Source organism: Grus americana, chromosome 15, assembly GCF_028858705.1.
Source record: "Grus americana isolate bGruAme1 chromosome 15, bGruAme1.mat, whole genome shotgun sequence".
NCBI classification, from domain to species: domain Eukaryota; kingdom Metazoa; phylum Chordata; class Aves; order Gruiformes; family Gruidae; genus Grus; species Grus americana.
Window position 1 is genome coordinate 9,359,008 of NC_072866.1, and position 13,542 is coordinate 9,372,549.

At 50.1% G+C, this 13,542-nt stretch overlaps 1 protein-coding gene across 2 annotated transcripts in view; it reads right to left on the reverse strand.

The window, feature by feature from the left end:
• Nucleotides 1-13,542, reverse strand: part of LMF1 (lipase maturation factor 1) — a 204,362-nt gene that overhangs the window by 8,346 nt on the left and 182,474 nt on the right. For both annotated transcript variants that reach the window (XM_054843489.1, XM_054843488.1), the window contains 2 exons: nucleotides 13,264-13,447; nucleotides 2,907-3,019 (listed from right to left, as the gene is read on the reverse strand). In XM_054843489.1, the coding sequence (XP_054699464.1) occupies nucleotides 2,907-3,019; nucleotides 13,264-13,447 (297 nt within the window). The remainder of the gene's footprint in view (nucleotides 1-2,906; nucleotides 3,020-13,263; nucleotides 13,448-13,542) is intronic.

Sequence of the window (13,542 nt, forward strand, 5' to 3'; positions counted from 1 at the left end):
AAAAACAGAGTCTGTGCTTTGGTTAAACCAAGGTAACGCATGAATCAAGACCCTGTTCAACAAGATCTATAGCACCGTGTGCTCACCACAGCATCCACGCTGCTGTGTAATTACTCATTGGATCTGCGTGTATCGCTCTATATGCTCTGCAATCATTATCCTGTAAATACTAACAAAGATAAAGATTTGCTTTTGGTTTTGCTTTAAATTCCTGAACATTTCGCTTCCTCACCTGTTACAGAACACAATAAAAAAACCCCTATTCACCACCTGGAGCAATGCAGTGTTAGCCCAGCCACATCCCACGTCATTATTTTAATTTTAGAATGAGTTCCTGTGTTCAACTACTTTATTTTAATTTTTTTTAACACCACTGGTGCCAGAAAGCATAGAAGAGATGCAGCCCGTCTATGGCAAAGTCTCAGAAGACAAGATGTGATATATATTTTCTTGATTTTTAATCTGTCACGACGTCTTGTTTTCAGCCTCAGTCGCAGCGAGTGCCAGGAACAATGTTTACGGCACTGGGGAACACGTGCTAATAAACAGCTCTGGGATTATCAAATGCTTCTGTCGCTCCGTGAACTGTGAGAGCCGTTTATTGCCAGCAGCCACCAGATGGTCATGGCTTCTGGCTGCTGCCACCAGGGGACACCTAATTCAAACTGGTGATTCAGTGTCTAAAGGTCCCAGGTTCTGCTAAAAACCCACAGGGTCAGCTAGCACTCAGGGCTCACTTTCTTTTTTTTTTTTTTTTAAAAAAAAAGCAATGCAAGGGAATGCCCCGCAATGAACACCGCTCAGTGAATTTACGCCGCTGAGCCTTGTGGACACAAGCAAAGTTTGGTGAGACTCGGTTGATAAATCCACCTGAGACAGAGCCGACGCGGCGCCGGTTCTCTGGTCCAGCTCAGCCTTGCGAATGACGCCCCAACACCGTCTCCGCGATGAGCTCCCGAAGGGCCCAGCTCCTGCCAAATCCCGGTGCGCGAGCCCTCTCACTGGGCTGAATTTCTGCCTGCCATGAGAGTCAGTGTTCGTTAGCACCCTAACGAGGTGCCCACTGCCTTCGCCACGTGGGTGCTTGCACAGGTTCTGGGGCTGCCCCGTGCCCGTACCTCCATGGGGTCTTCTGAGCAGCCCCCGAAAGGGAGGTGGCAGGGAGCAGCGGGGAGGTCCAGCCTGCTGTCACAAGCCACAGACCCTACTCTGGCTGATAAATGCACATGCAGCCAAATGAAGGTCCATAAAAACAAAGAGAAAACATGGCCAAAATGGGAACATGACCCATAGCAAGAAGGTTTCACGTGCAATAGCATGCTCCTCTCAATGCCGCTGAGCCAGACCAGCTGACTGCACAGCATCGGTGCGCTGCTCCTTGCATGTAAGGCCAACCCCAGCACAGCTAATCAGAGCTAAAACCCCTCCGTAAACATTATTAAAGCTGTAGCTGTCTGCGGCAAAGGCTGTGCTGGTCTAGCCCAGTACGCCTTTTGTAGCAATAATTAATAGAGGTTCCCCAGAGCCCTCCTGGACCGGAGCCAAGGCATCATTATTTGCGTGTAAGAGATCCGTTGCTTGCGTAACCCAACAAACTGCAACACCACCCTGTAACGTGCCCTGAGCTATAAATCATCGGTTTTGGGAACTCTGGTACGGCTGTGAGCCTGTGGGCTATGGGCAGGATCCCGCCCTGCTCACCGGGAGCGCCCGCTGGTTCACCCTGTGATACTGCACCGACGGGAAAATGGGTTCTCAAATGAGAAGATGTGCAAAACCCCCAAAACAACTGTTCTTACAGCAGTCTTGGCTCCTGTACTTGGAGACAGTGTGTTCCCATCAGCCTGTACTGATGCTCTGATAAGGTGCTACAAGACAAGGCTGGATGCCTGGGGAACCCCAGAAATGAGTAATTAGAAATATTCAAATATCGTGGTAGGAAACTCACTTAGCAGTTGTATTCCAACCTGTGTTTCCACTCTGTGCTTTTGCAGACTATATACAGACATACATTCAGCTCAGAGTATAAACCATTTGGGGATTATACATCTATAGCATCTTGGGATGTGTAAACCATCCCAGAGGAAGCACTTTGGTAAAAGGTGGAAGTTCTTAGTGCCTTTGCTGGAAAAAGAGTCTCTCCTCAGAAGGTTTGGGGGATGCACTGTGCTAAAGCTGAAAAACATCAGCTGGGTTCAAGAGAAAGTTCATTTCACATGGCCCTGTGAACCTTCATCCTTGTTTGCAGTGCATCTTGAGAGCCTCAAATTGAAAATATTAGCAAGAGCATACTATTACTTGAGTTGATCCAAAATTCCCTTAAAATGTTTTCTCAGCTAAAAATAACTTCAGCAAGAAAACAGACACTTTTGTGAAAAATTTCCTTTTGTAGAAAACCTTGAGGTTTTCATCTGTGCCTTTCACTTGCTGATGTTTGTTTTGTCTCTTTATTGAAAACACAAACACTTCCAAGACAAGTGTCCACAAAAACAATCATTTCTGTAGGACTGCTTTGTCTTTGAAATACCTCAGTAGGCCGGTAGAAACGGTAGTTTTGATCTGAGCTCCCAAAGTGATCATGGCAAAAAATATAAAGCTGATGGGCAGGAAACCACTTCAGCAGTCGCGGTTTCTGTCCAAGAGAAGCAACGCCGAACCCTTCACAGATCTGCCTGGGAACGAGCTCCACCAAAAGGTCCTTATGTCCCCACCAGGAAGGCATTAAGGTGCTGAGAGCACCAGCTCTTCATGGTGTCCTCATCTTAAACCCACCCTATTTAAAGACCACCTGGGTACCATCAAATACAAAACCCAATCCATCAGCAGAAACCACGTGCGCATGTTCAAGCCAGGAACAACACGGAGCCCGGGTACGTCCAGCTCCCTCGGCAAAACTCCAAGCTTACCGTGGGGGTGCTCTGCCCGCGAATGGGTTCGTTGCCATCAAGGACAAGGTCTCCTCTTCCTGGGCCAGCAGCTTCCCAGCCAAGTGGATTATCCATTCATTCTGCTCATAGGTCTTGGGGAAGGAATAAGAAATATAAACGTTAGGCACTGCTGGGCTTGTCATGTAGCGTTATTAGCATTAAAGACTTCTGCATGGTCTCTGGGGAGAGATTACAACCGATTCGGGTAGCAAACGATGAATTTCCTGGAGTTGCAGGGAACAGATCCCGTGGGATCCAACACCTTGAGGTCCAGACTGAGACCCTCTGGCATCCGCAGGGAGCGGGGAGAGCTTCAGTGAGCTCGTCTCATCTGGAAACCATTCCCAAGGGTGTGGACACAACTGAGGGTGTGCAAGTCACAAAAGTTTAATGAGTTGCTCGTTAGCTGAGCTGAGTTGGCTGCGTGCACTCTCCCAGCCTGCCCCAAGTGCCAAGTAGCATCCTGCATCTCAGGCATCCCCAAAGGAATTCACGTCACAGCTGAGGGGGACGAAGAGCGTGGCCACAGCTCAGCTGATGACGAGAGACTAGATGACGGTCAGGCATGCATCTCCACCTTTGCCCAGCCCAGACAGTGACCTCTGCTCAAGGCGTGATGCCTGAGGGGGCATTTCTGCCAGCCCCGCATCCCTGCCGAGCCCACGGCACTGCTTCGTCCCAGTGCCAGGGAGAAGCCTGCAACTGGTGCTACCAGGAAAGCGCGGTGTGTCGCTGGTCAGGGAGGTGTGCGGCACACACACAGCCCTTCCCTGGCACGGGGCACCCACCCCCACCCCCAGTTCTCCCCAACACCCGTCAGCTGCAGCTCCTCCTCCACCGTGGATCACAAATCTCTTTTTGACTGGACATGGATCTACCACAGCTGGGGGTGTTCTTGCCTATTCTGCCCCCCAAACACTTGATTTTAATAATTTCTTTTAGCAGCAAGCTCCACAGAGGAAAAGTACTGCCACATTTTGAAACGATGATCCATTCATCGCTTTAAACCAGGCTGCTTTCCCCTGTTGTGTTATCAGAGAGAAAATTTCCTTTAATCGAATCTGTCCTCCTTACATCCTGTGCCCGTGCCGTACCCTTCATCACGCAGCCACTGAAGGGAGCAGAGCAGCTCTCGGGAGCCACAGTCCGAGCTGCAGTGGCAGAACTTGACTCTGCATTTACCTCCCTCCAGGAATCCGTGCATTTCATTCTCTTCACAGGAATTCTTGCTGAGGCTTCGTAAAAAGTATTTCCCCTTCTGGTGACTTTCTGTGCCTTATACGTCCATTAAGATTTTTTTTTTCCCTCCTTTATTAAAGTGTACCTAAATGGATTTTTTAATGCAAGCAGTAGGGGACACTGTGGGAAAGCGAAACCCGGCAGCTGTACCTGCAGGACTGTGATTAATGCAGAACATCAAGGCAAAGTTACTCCGCAAAGCTTTTCTAATGGTAAAGTTTGTTATTTCCGTTGCTAAGGGAAACAAGAGAGGAGAAACGAGATGGAAAACACCAAACACTGGTGGAAAGGCCCATCAAGCGGCAGCTCTACCTCGCAGGGTTTCTGACCCGTGCTCATCACAATTTAGAGGAAAACCACAGTTATTTAAGCCAACAACTTTTTAAAAAAGATTCCTCTCCCCGTCCGCCTGCTTCCGTCCTGCCTTACCGCGCAGCTTGTTCCATCCGCTGTCCCGCCTGCACCACCAACACGGATGGGTGGTGGAGCCAGCGATGTTTCTCACCACCAGCCCCGTGCCGTGCTCTGCCCACCCCAAAGCCCCGTTTAACCTCCGGCGCACCCGTCTCTCCACCGACACCCCGTACCACCCCCGTCTCCTATCTCCTGGTCCCCCTCCCGGCGCAGAGGAGGTGGTGGCCGCTCTTAAGGAGGGACAGAGCAACCTCAGCCCCCGCGGGACCGAGGCCACTGTGGCCCCGACGCGGTCTGGGAGGGGAGCCGCGGTGAGCCCTGGAGCCGGGAGCTTGGCATCACGCAAGACATTAAACACAAACCTTGCAAGACTCGCAGTAACCCCGCCAGGGCTGGCAGGGCTGCAGGAAAAGCCAGCGGCATCCCTGCCAAGGGCCTGACTGCGTCGCGTTTCACGGGACGACTCACGCCAAGGCTCCCAGCTGCGCCGAGCGACTCTGTGCCCCTCGACGGCTCAGCGATGCCCGAGATGCTCAGCTCAGGTGGGGCTTTGGGAGGATGGGTGCCACGCTGGGACCTGCAGCCCGGAGCATCCTTGGCTGTGAGCAGGGACCTCCCGAGAGGTGCGACAGCAACTGCAGATGATCAAATATCGCAAGTCAGACCTTCAGCATCCTGTGCCTCCCTGGAGATCCCTTTTTAAAGAGCTCTGTATGATTTTAAGTGCTATTTCTAGGAGGGCCTGGGAGGTGTGAGAGTTCCTGTGTGTGAGTTGGAGACAAGCTGTAGAACAGAAACAGAAATCACCAGCCTCCCGGAGCTAGAGCTTTATGGAGAATCCTAAATCTTCAAAGCCTGATTTAAAAGCAAGAGGCTCTGCAATGGTGGAATCGGCTCCCTGGCCCACATGGTCTCCAAATTGTTAATTAGCAGCTCCATGCGCACGAGAGTTGGACTTCTGGTTTGTAAAGTGTTTTTCTTGTAAAATTTACAACATGTCTGGCCCCAGCAAAGTCTGCGGTGAGAAATTTCCACCCGGTGCAGCCTCCCACACTCCCCCCAGCACGAAGGTTTAGATATCGCGCGCCGCTGATCGGAGCATGCAGGAGCCGAGCTGCACTAACGACCGCGCTGTTGAACTCATTACTCTGTAAAGTGATACGGCGGCAAAGGGAGGAAAAAAGAGTCCAGGAGATCTGGGCTGCGTCCAGGGAAGCATCACGCCACAAGCTGGGAAGGTGACGGTTCCTCTGTCCGTGGATCCAGTGAGACCCAAACCCCAACACCATTTGCAGAGCTGCAAGGGTCAGGATGGGAGGGATTCGCCTGGCGTTGAGCTCTGCTTTTGCCAGCTCTGGGCGTGCAAACCAGGAGAGTCAGAGCTTGAACCGTCCGGTGGATTAATAAAAAAAACCCCAAAAAAGCCAAAACTGGGACTGCAGCTCCCCTCGTACCACGCAGGGCCTGTTCTGTACCTGTGCTGGGATTACTGGGGAACCAGTGACCCGCACAGCATACTGCCACAAGATGCTGGTCGGAGCACGCCGAAACATGTCACGAGCTGCGCAACTCACTGTCCAACCCTGAACAGAGCGTCCCTGGGGAGACGCAGCCCCCCCAAAGCAGGGACATGCCTCCCTCCTTTATCTTTTGAGAGTTTTCTTTCTGTTTTAGCATAGAAAGCAACTAAGGAACCTAAACACACAAAAACCCCATCATCAACCCAACTAAAACGCCTCAGGCAGAAGTTAAGGTTCCCAAAGTAACGCTACCTTCACCACAAAGCCAAAGCTTTCCTGTGTTCACGGACGGCCCATGCGGGCCCACGGAAACACAACATGCGCAGCTCTCCAGCAAGCCAGATCATCTTTAACTGTCCTTACACCTCATACCAGCACTCAAGACCTCTGAAAATCAGGTTTTAGGTATAAGACAGCAGACTAACAAGAAGGACCTGGCACTACCTGTTAAGACCCCATGAGCTTTTATTTCCTGACGGGCTTCAGCCCCATATGGTGCTCAGGTAACTGCTTCCCCGCCGGCTTTCCGTGCCCGTCTCTGCATACGCTGCGTTGGGATGGGGGTTTGCTCCTTCTCCCCACCTGCGCATGGCTCTGCACGAGGAGCTGAGCACCACTGCGCGCCCCGGGGTACCACCACCTCCCGGGGAGCAAGGCTGCCCCGAGACCTCTCTCCAACTGTTTATATTCTCTGACCTCTCCACTTACACGCTTTACCAGTGTATAAACATGGCATTCTCACCTTGAATACATTAACTTGTATACAGAAGTATTTAATAACTTTACAGAATTTAAAACCAAATCACCGCTAAGTCAGGCACCAGCAAGGAGCTGGGGCAAACCAGATGCAGTAGCAACAAAACTCTGCAGAGATAACAAAGTAGAAGAGAATATAATTATCGCAAAAAATACATATAAAACCCACCCGGTGCTACAGGGAACGTGCTCCCAACTGAAATAATAATAATAATAACCTTTTTCCTCTAGCTTTAATTGGTCATTTAATGAAAAAGGACTGTGGATTAGTGTGGCATTTTATTGAATCTCGGTCCTGGCACAGGCGCACGGGAGGAGGTAAGTATGAGATACACATGTGGAAACAGCTGGAAACTTGGCACAGGAGCCCAGCATTATTATTTCACATGGTTGGGAGCCCTGCATGGTTTCGCATCGGCGCTGGTGTGTGAGGGTGGATGACGGGGGAGGGAGGTTTACATTTCCCGCGCTATGTCGTAAGGGGCATTTTTCGCGTCACAGCCTACCCACTTGGGGGATGTAAAGCGGTAACTCCACCGTCCTGGATATGTTCAGCCAATATTCACATCGCTTTTTACACTGCTGTTTCCACTTCTGTAGCTGAGTGCCTTCAACTGTTGCTGTTTAGGGAACTTGAGCTATCTGCTGGAGAAATAACCCACATCCCACAGAAAAGAGGGCAGAACTAATGCCCTCTTTTGCTTTTTTATAATATTCCAGCTCACCGCCATTTGCTACCATCCTGCTACCCAAGCGACTTAACCAAGGAAGGTCAAAGGCTACGTCAGCTCGCACCACTTCTCACCATCTCCAATAACCACATCCTCTTCTATTAGTTTCCCGAAGAGACGAGCCATTTCTCCGCAGGTCTGGCTCAATGCACAGGATTTCAGCGGGGGCAGTTTCTGAAGCCTCACTAAAAGCCATCCCTTAGCCCGGCCTATTAGAAAATGCCTGGGCAAGCAGCAGGTCCCTGGAGAAGGAGGGTGCAGCGCAGAGCGCGGCAGGTCCGGGCTGAGGAATAAATGGCAGAGCAAGACTTTGGGAACCGCCTCTTAGATCTTGCCTATACGGGGAAATCGCGCACCTGGCATAGCTCCCGTATCACCTCTGTATTTGGAAAGAAAAGTCACTTTGTTCCAGAATAGAGTCTAGACAGGGAGATACAATAGCTGCTGTAGACAATAATCATTCCCTGCATAGACAAGGTCTCACTCTGTATTTATACAGTGCGCAGCACGATAGGCTATCAGGCTTACGTGGGTTTCTGGGCACTTCCATCACAGTATTACTACTAGAGGTGAGTCTGCCCCTGCTCCAGCCTGCAGTTTGTCTAAAGGCAGCTTGGGGGTTTGAAATTATTCATATTCACAGGGAGACAAGTAATCACAGTTAAAAGAAGAAAATAAAATTCTTACATGCTGAACATGGACCAAAATGTATGAATGCTGCAATGGAAAATGGAAGTGAACTGAGGCCTGTATTTTTAGAAGGGGGAAGAAAGGAAATGTAAAAGGCTGTGCTTAGTACACTGCGCATGAGGTTTAGGTTTTATTACGTTACACACACCTCCTCCTCCTCCTCCACTCTGCTGCCATGCAGCTTTTTCCTGTAAGCACCTTCTGGCTGGAAGACCGAGATAACAGAGGCTTGAATAAAATATTTTACAAAAATATTAATCTGCCTTTCCTATAAATAGGGTTACTTTTTCTCAGTTTGTGTGCAATAACGTGAAGTCTCCATCACGACTCCCTCTTACCACCCAGGGGAGATCCTCAGAGCATCAATCCCGTTGCTGAAGTGTCTCTCTCCTCTTAGGAAGGCAGCTGAAGTTTATAAATACTTACACATCGTACCGGGAAAACACACATTGCTTCTCAGTGCATCGCAAATGCTGCTCTGCGGTGGGTTTGCGGACAGTTTGCAGAGCCCTGTAGGACACAGCAACACGGGCCACCGGTCTGAGAGGCTTCTGTGCCAGTCCCGACATTCAGAGACTTTTGGAGCAGCTTCAAGGTACAATGCAACAAGACACTGAGCTTTAAAGAACAATATGAAGATGGCATTAGCTTTGTTATTTTTTGAGTAGTTATTATTTGGTAAGCACCAAGAGCCTGCCTTCGCGTTGGCCAAATGCAGTCCCCAGATAGAATAAATAACCTTCATGCCATAGTAAGGAGGGGAAAAGCCTTCCCTTTGATTTCTCTTTTTTTTCAGAGCACTGAGGGCTTTCCACTGCTGCCGACTGGTGAAGCACAAATCTTTGGTACGATACACAACTGGCTTTTGTAAAGTCCAAGACATCCCTCTACCAGGAAAAGTGACCAACTTGAAGCCCCAGAACTATGAGCAGCATTTTGTTTTCTGGTTGCTATTTATTAATGATGCTGAATCCACCCACAGCCTGCCAAAAAACCTGTCTGTAACAGTTTTTGTAACAGATGAGCGTAGCTCAGTTCTGGGTTGTGATGGATGGGCTCCTTCTACAAATGCCCACCAGAAATGAGAAGTCAAATAATTACAAGGGCATTGCCATCAGTAGCTGGAGGACAGACAAAGCTTTAACAACTTGTCTCCAGCCTCTGTAAAAACAGGATGTCTTCACACTAACACAATAACGTGTCAAGGGGTGAAAGTTCTTCCTAATGCTTAACCTGAACTTTGCTGAGATTAAATCATATTCTGCCATTTCATCCATTATTTCCTCCCTTCTCCACGGAAAACAGATTGCTGCTTTCCTCTTTGCAGTAGGTTTTCACCTATTCCAAACCTGTTTTGACATCAGGACGCCCATGCAGATTTGTTCATTCTGCCGCTGTGGGAAAAGGTTTCCACACCACTGCTCTTCCTGCGGGTCCTTCTTCTGCACCCTCGCCAGCTGGCTGCATCTTTCCTGAACTGCGTCCTCAGCTGAACGTGATGGGAGGGTGACATCATGCACGCCAAATGCCTGCTCGCCTATCATGGTATCGTGTCTGCCTTTTCACAACGCCTTTTCACAAACGTGCTCATCTCGTGATGCACACTCAGCCCAGGAGGCTTCCCCGGAGCACGATGCTATGGTCCATCCCGTCCCGGGGCAGGCGATGGGTCCTGCCCGTGGGCAGCACTGCACACGCCTCTCCTGCCTGCTCAGACCAAAACCAGCAAGATCACTGGGCTTTTAGACCTTCTCCTCTGTTGTCCTTCCAGCTTGGTGGCATCCGTAAATGCAATGAGCACATTGTGCTGTTCTTTCGATTAGCAGTGGCTCCTCTTAAAAACGTGCATTAAGTTGGCTCAGACCTTGGTTTAAATTGCTTCAGTGGAGGTAGGTGATCCAGAACAACTGACCTCAGCAACAAGTCCCTGAACATCAGCTCCTGACCGACAGACACATTATCTTTGTGACCAGGTTATCAGCTGGGCGATGGAGCGAAGGGGGTCCCGTCCGAGGCGGCAGCTGAGAAACAACTGAAAAGGGTTGCAGCGATTTCCGCACGCCACTGCCGATTCGTGGGAGTTTTTCCCCTTCTGCAGACGGGAAGAAGCAACGCAGACATGTTTCTGGACGGGTTATGTCCCTGCCAGAACTAAATGAAGGGCTTCAATTCAGAGCTAGAGCACCCTCGGGATGTCGAGACATACAAAACAAAGAGGGGATTTAGAAAACAAGTGAAAAGGCATATTATATTTAGATAATAAAATTAACATCACGAAAATTGTTTCCTGGAAAATAATGCCATGTTACATTACATATAATTATGGCACTACTGGAACGAAATTAAGAGGCAGTCAACTAATAAATTGCAATTCAGAGGTGGAACAGCACCGCGGCTCCTCCTGTTCCCGTGCCGAGGCCGTGCCGGCAGCTCTCCCACCACGCCGGCCCGCACCAGCCGTGCCAAGGGCCCGGCTCTCCCATGCTCCGGCTCTTCAAAGCGAATCCTGCAGCTATAGCCAAGGTGGAAAGTTTCGCAGGAAACCCCGAGCGGAGGAAGGCGTCGTATGTCAAGCGGTGATGAGGTGCAAAGAGGGACCTGTCACGAGCAGCACAAAGGGATGGTAAATATCTTTCCCCCCAACTCCCTGGCTTTTCTGCAGCCTGTCAGAGCTGGATATGTCAGCTCCTTACCTGGCCACCGCCAACGAACTGCAAAACCAGCCCTCTGGCTGCCTGCTCGGGAAGTGATGGGGCAGACGGTGAGCAGCGGCGTAGAAAAAATCCAGAACTTTTAAAAACAAATTAAATCTAATCCAGAGGCTGAAGTAACTCGGTTTTATGGACTCTGTAAACTACTGTATGGGGTTTGCAAAACTTGCCTGGCTTCACAAACTTCTTCTGGGGTTTCGACTTCTGGTTTCTCATCCTTTCTGCAGCTCTGCGGTCTGAACAAGAACCGAACGATGGCGACTTCTCCTGGCTGCGGTGGGGGGGCACGGCAGGACAGCCAGCTTTCCCAGGGGTGACAGCTGGCACTAAACACGCAGCTCACAGTTTTCAAACATTTGGCCACTACAAATGAGATTTACTTCCACGCTTAAGCAGGTATTTACATGCCTGAACGACCAGATTTGAAAATGCTTGCTGCTGCGCCTAGGCTACTAGCCTTCCCGTTATTTTCAACAAGAGTCATCCCCGCTTTTCAGAATGGTTTTTTTCTCCTTTCTGCACCCTTTTTTAAGACCTCTTCTAAGCAGGATCTGAAATTGCTTCACGGAGACCTGTGTGCACCGGGGGCCACAGCAAAGTCCCCAGCAGCAGGAGGGCACGAGGGAGCGCAGCAGTGGGCATGGGATGCACGCGCTGGGATGCCGGGAACGGGTAACAGACCCATTTCCACCCAGTGCTGCCGTAGCGGAGAGGTGACGGATGTGCTCCAGGGCTGATGCACACCTCTGGCACGCACCCACCCGAGCGGGAGGCACGCACCCTCCTCCTGCAGGTGCAAGGAGACCCGCAGCGCTAATTGCTGCTAATGAGCTGGTGTGGACAGACGCCTCGGCAGGCACGCACTCCAGCAGCCCCCTGCGCCCAGGCAAACAGAAACACTTGGGGGAACCTTTCAGTGAATTAAACACTAATAATAAAGACGCAAAGGAGGCCACGTTATTTCCTCTTCCTCCTCCTTCCCAGGCTGCTCCCGTACATCCCGGTCACTCAGCACCCGGCCCGGCTCTGCAGAGAGACGGCACTGGGCTGTGACAGCATCTCTCAGCACCGGCACAGCCCGCGCTCGCCTGTGATGCATCAGTATTCATGCCCTGTCCTCCTCTGGTCTTAAACCTGAGATCACTTTGTATTTTAAAGCCTTTGGGATATTCCTGCCCTGGAAACAAACGGTCTTTCTCTCATCTCAGAAACGTTTCTCTCCTCTGCAGATACAACCTTTGGGTGGGTGAGCTGGATTTCTTCGCTGCTGCTGGAGTCCTCCCAAAATACAGTCAGAGTTAAACCAAAAGCTCCCATTCAACCTTCTGCACCTCTATGTAATGCTGGGCACTATTGCCGGCTTGAGTTTTAACCTTTGCTGTCGTCTTGCTGAGGGATAAGCATACCTAATGCAGATTAAATGAAATTCCAGCACACAAAAACTAGTGGGGTAAATATAAAACCATAGCCAAAGAGCAATCGTTATGTCATCGCTGAGGAATCCAAAAGGCGCCTAAATGAAAATACCACAAAGAAAGCAAACAGAGAAGTTTGGGGCAGGGGGAGAGGAGCGAGGGAAGAGGATACGCCGGGAGAGGACAGAGGAACAAAGAGAAAAGCCTGTGATAATCTGAGATGGGTTTGCCTCATGCCACTGCTGTAAGCCCCGGTTTTGCAAAATCCAGTCCAAGTTCTCATGCAAATAAGATTTTGCAGAATAGGCTAAAAGATATGCAAGAATTAATTTTATGAGTTTCCTCCCTTCTCTTTTTTAATTTATGTCTGTCACCTGTTTGCTGATACCACATGGGGAAAATACTTTGAGGGACCCTACGTCCATAGGCAGGCAGGTGGGCAGTGGAAGCAAGTGCCGGAGTCCCCAGGGGTGTCCCTGAGAGGGATGCGGGTTCAAGCTGGTCGGCGGAGCGGGCAGCTGCCAGCCCTGGCGAGTCCCAGGCACCCTGCGAGGCAGCTTCTGCCCCTCCGTGCCACTGCTTCGTGAGGCAGGTGCAGTCCAGGGGCTTTCTCAATGCCTTTAACTCTTGTTATTGCTGAGAAACAATTAAAATGCTTCACATAAAATTTCCAAGAGTTTCATTACACCAGCAGCAGACATCCTTTAGGAATACACCCTTTTTTCTTCTTTTTTTAAACATAAATAACTGAGCCGGGGCTTCAAATATCCACCCACCCACCCCAACACATAGTAAATTCATATAAATTGTTTTTCCTGGTCCAGGGACACCCAAGTCTCAGGACACCCAAAGACACGTACCTGAAAGGCAGCGAACCACATGAGCCAGTCCAGGCGGTAGTGGTAGGGGGTGATAAAGCATGGCCTCCTCTTCAAGTCCCCAGGCTTGCATTTGAAGTCAAACTCCTCCCAGACAGCAGCAGGGTCATTGGGATCCAGGCTGGATGTCCCCTGAAGGATGACTTCTGTTCTCTCCTTGGTAATGCTGTGGGACACAACATGATGTTATTTGTCTCAAGTCATGTGAAATGCTAGTTCATGAGAGTCAACATGGCCACATGAGTCAGTTGGATCCTGATG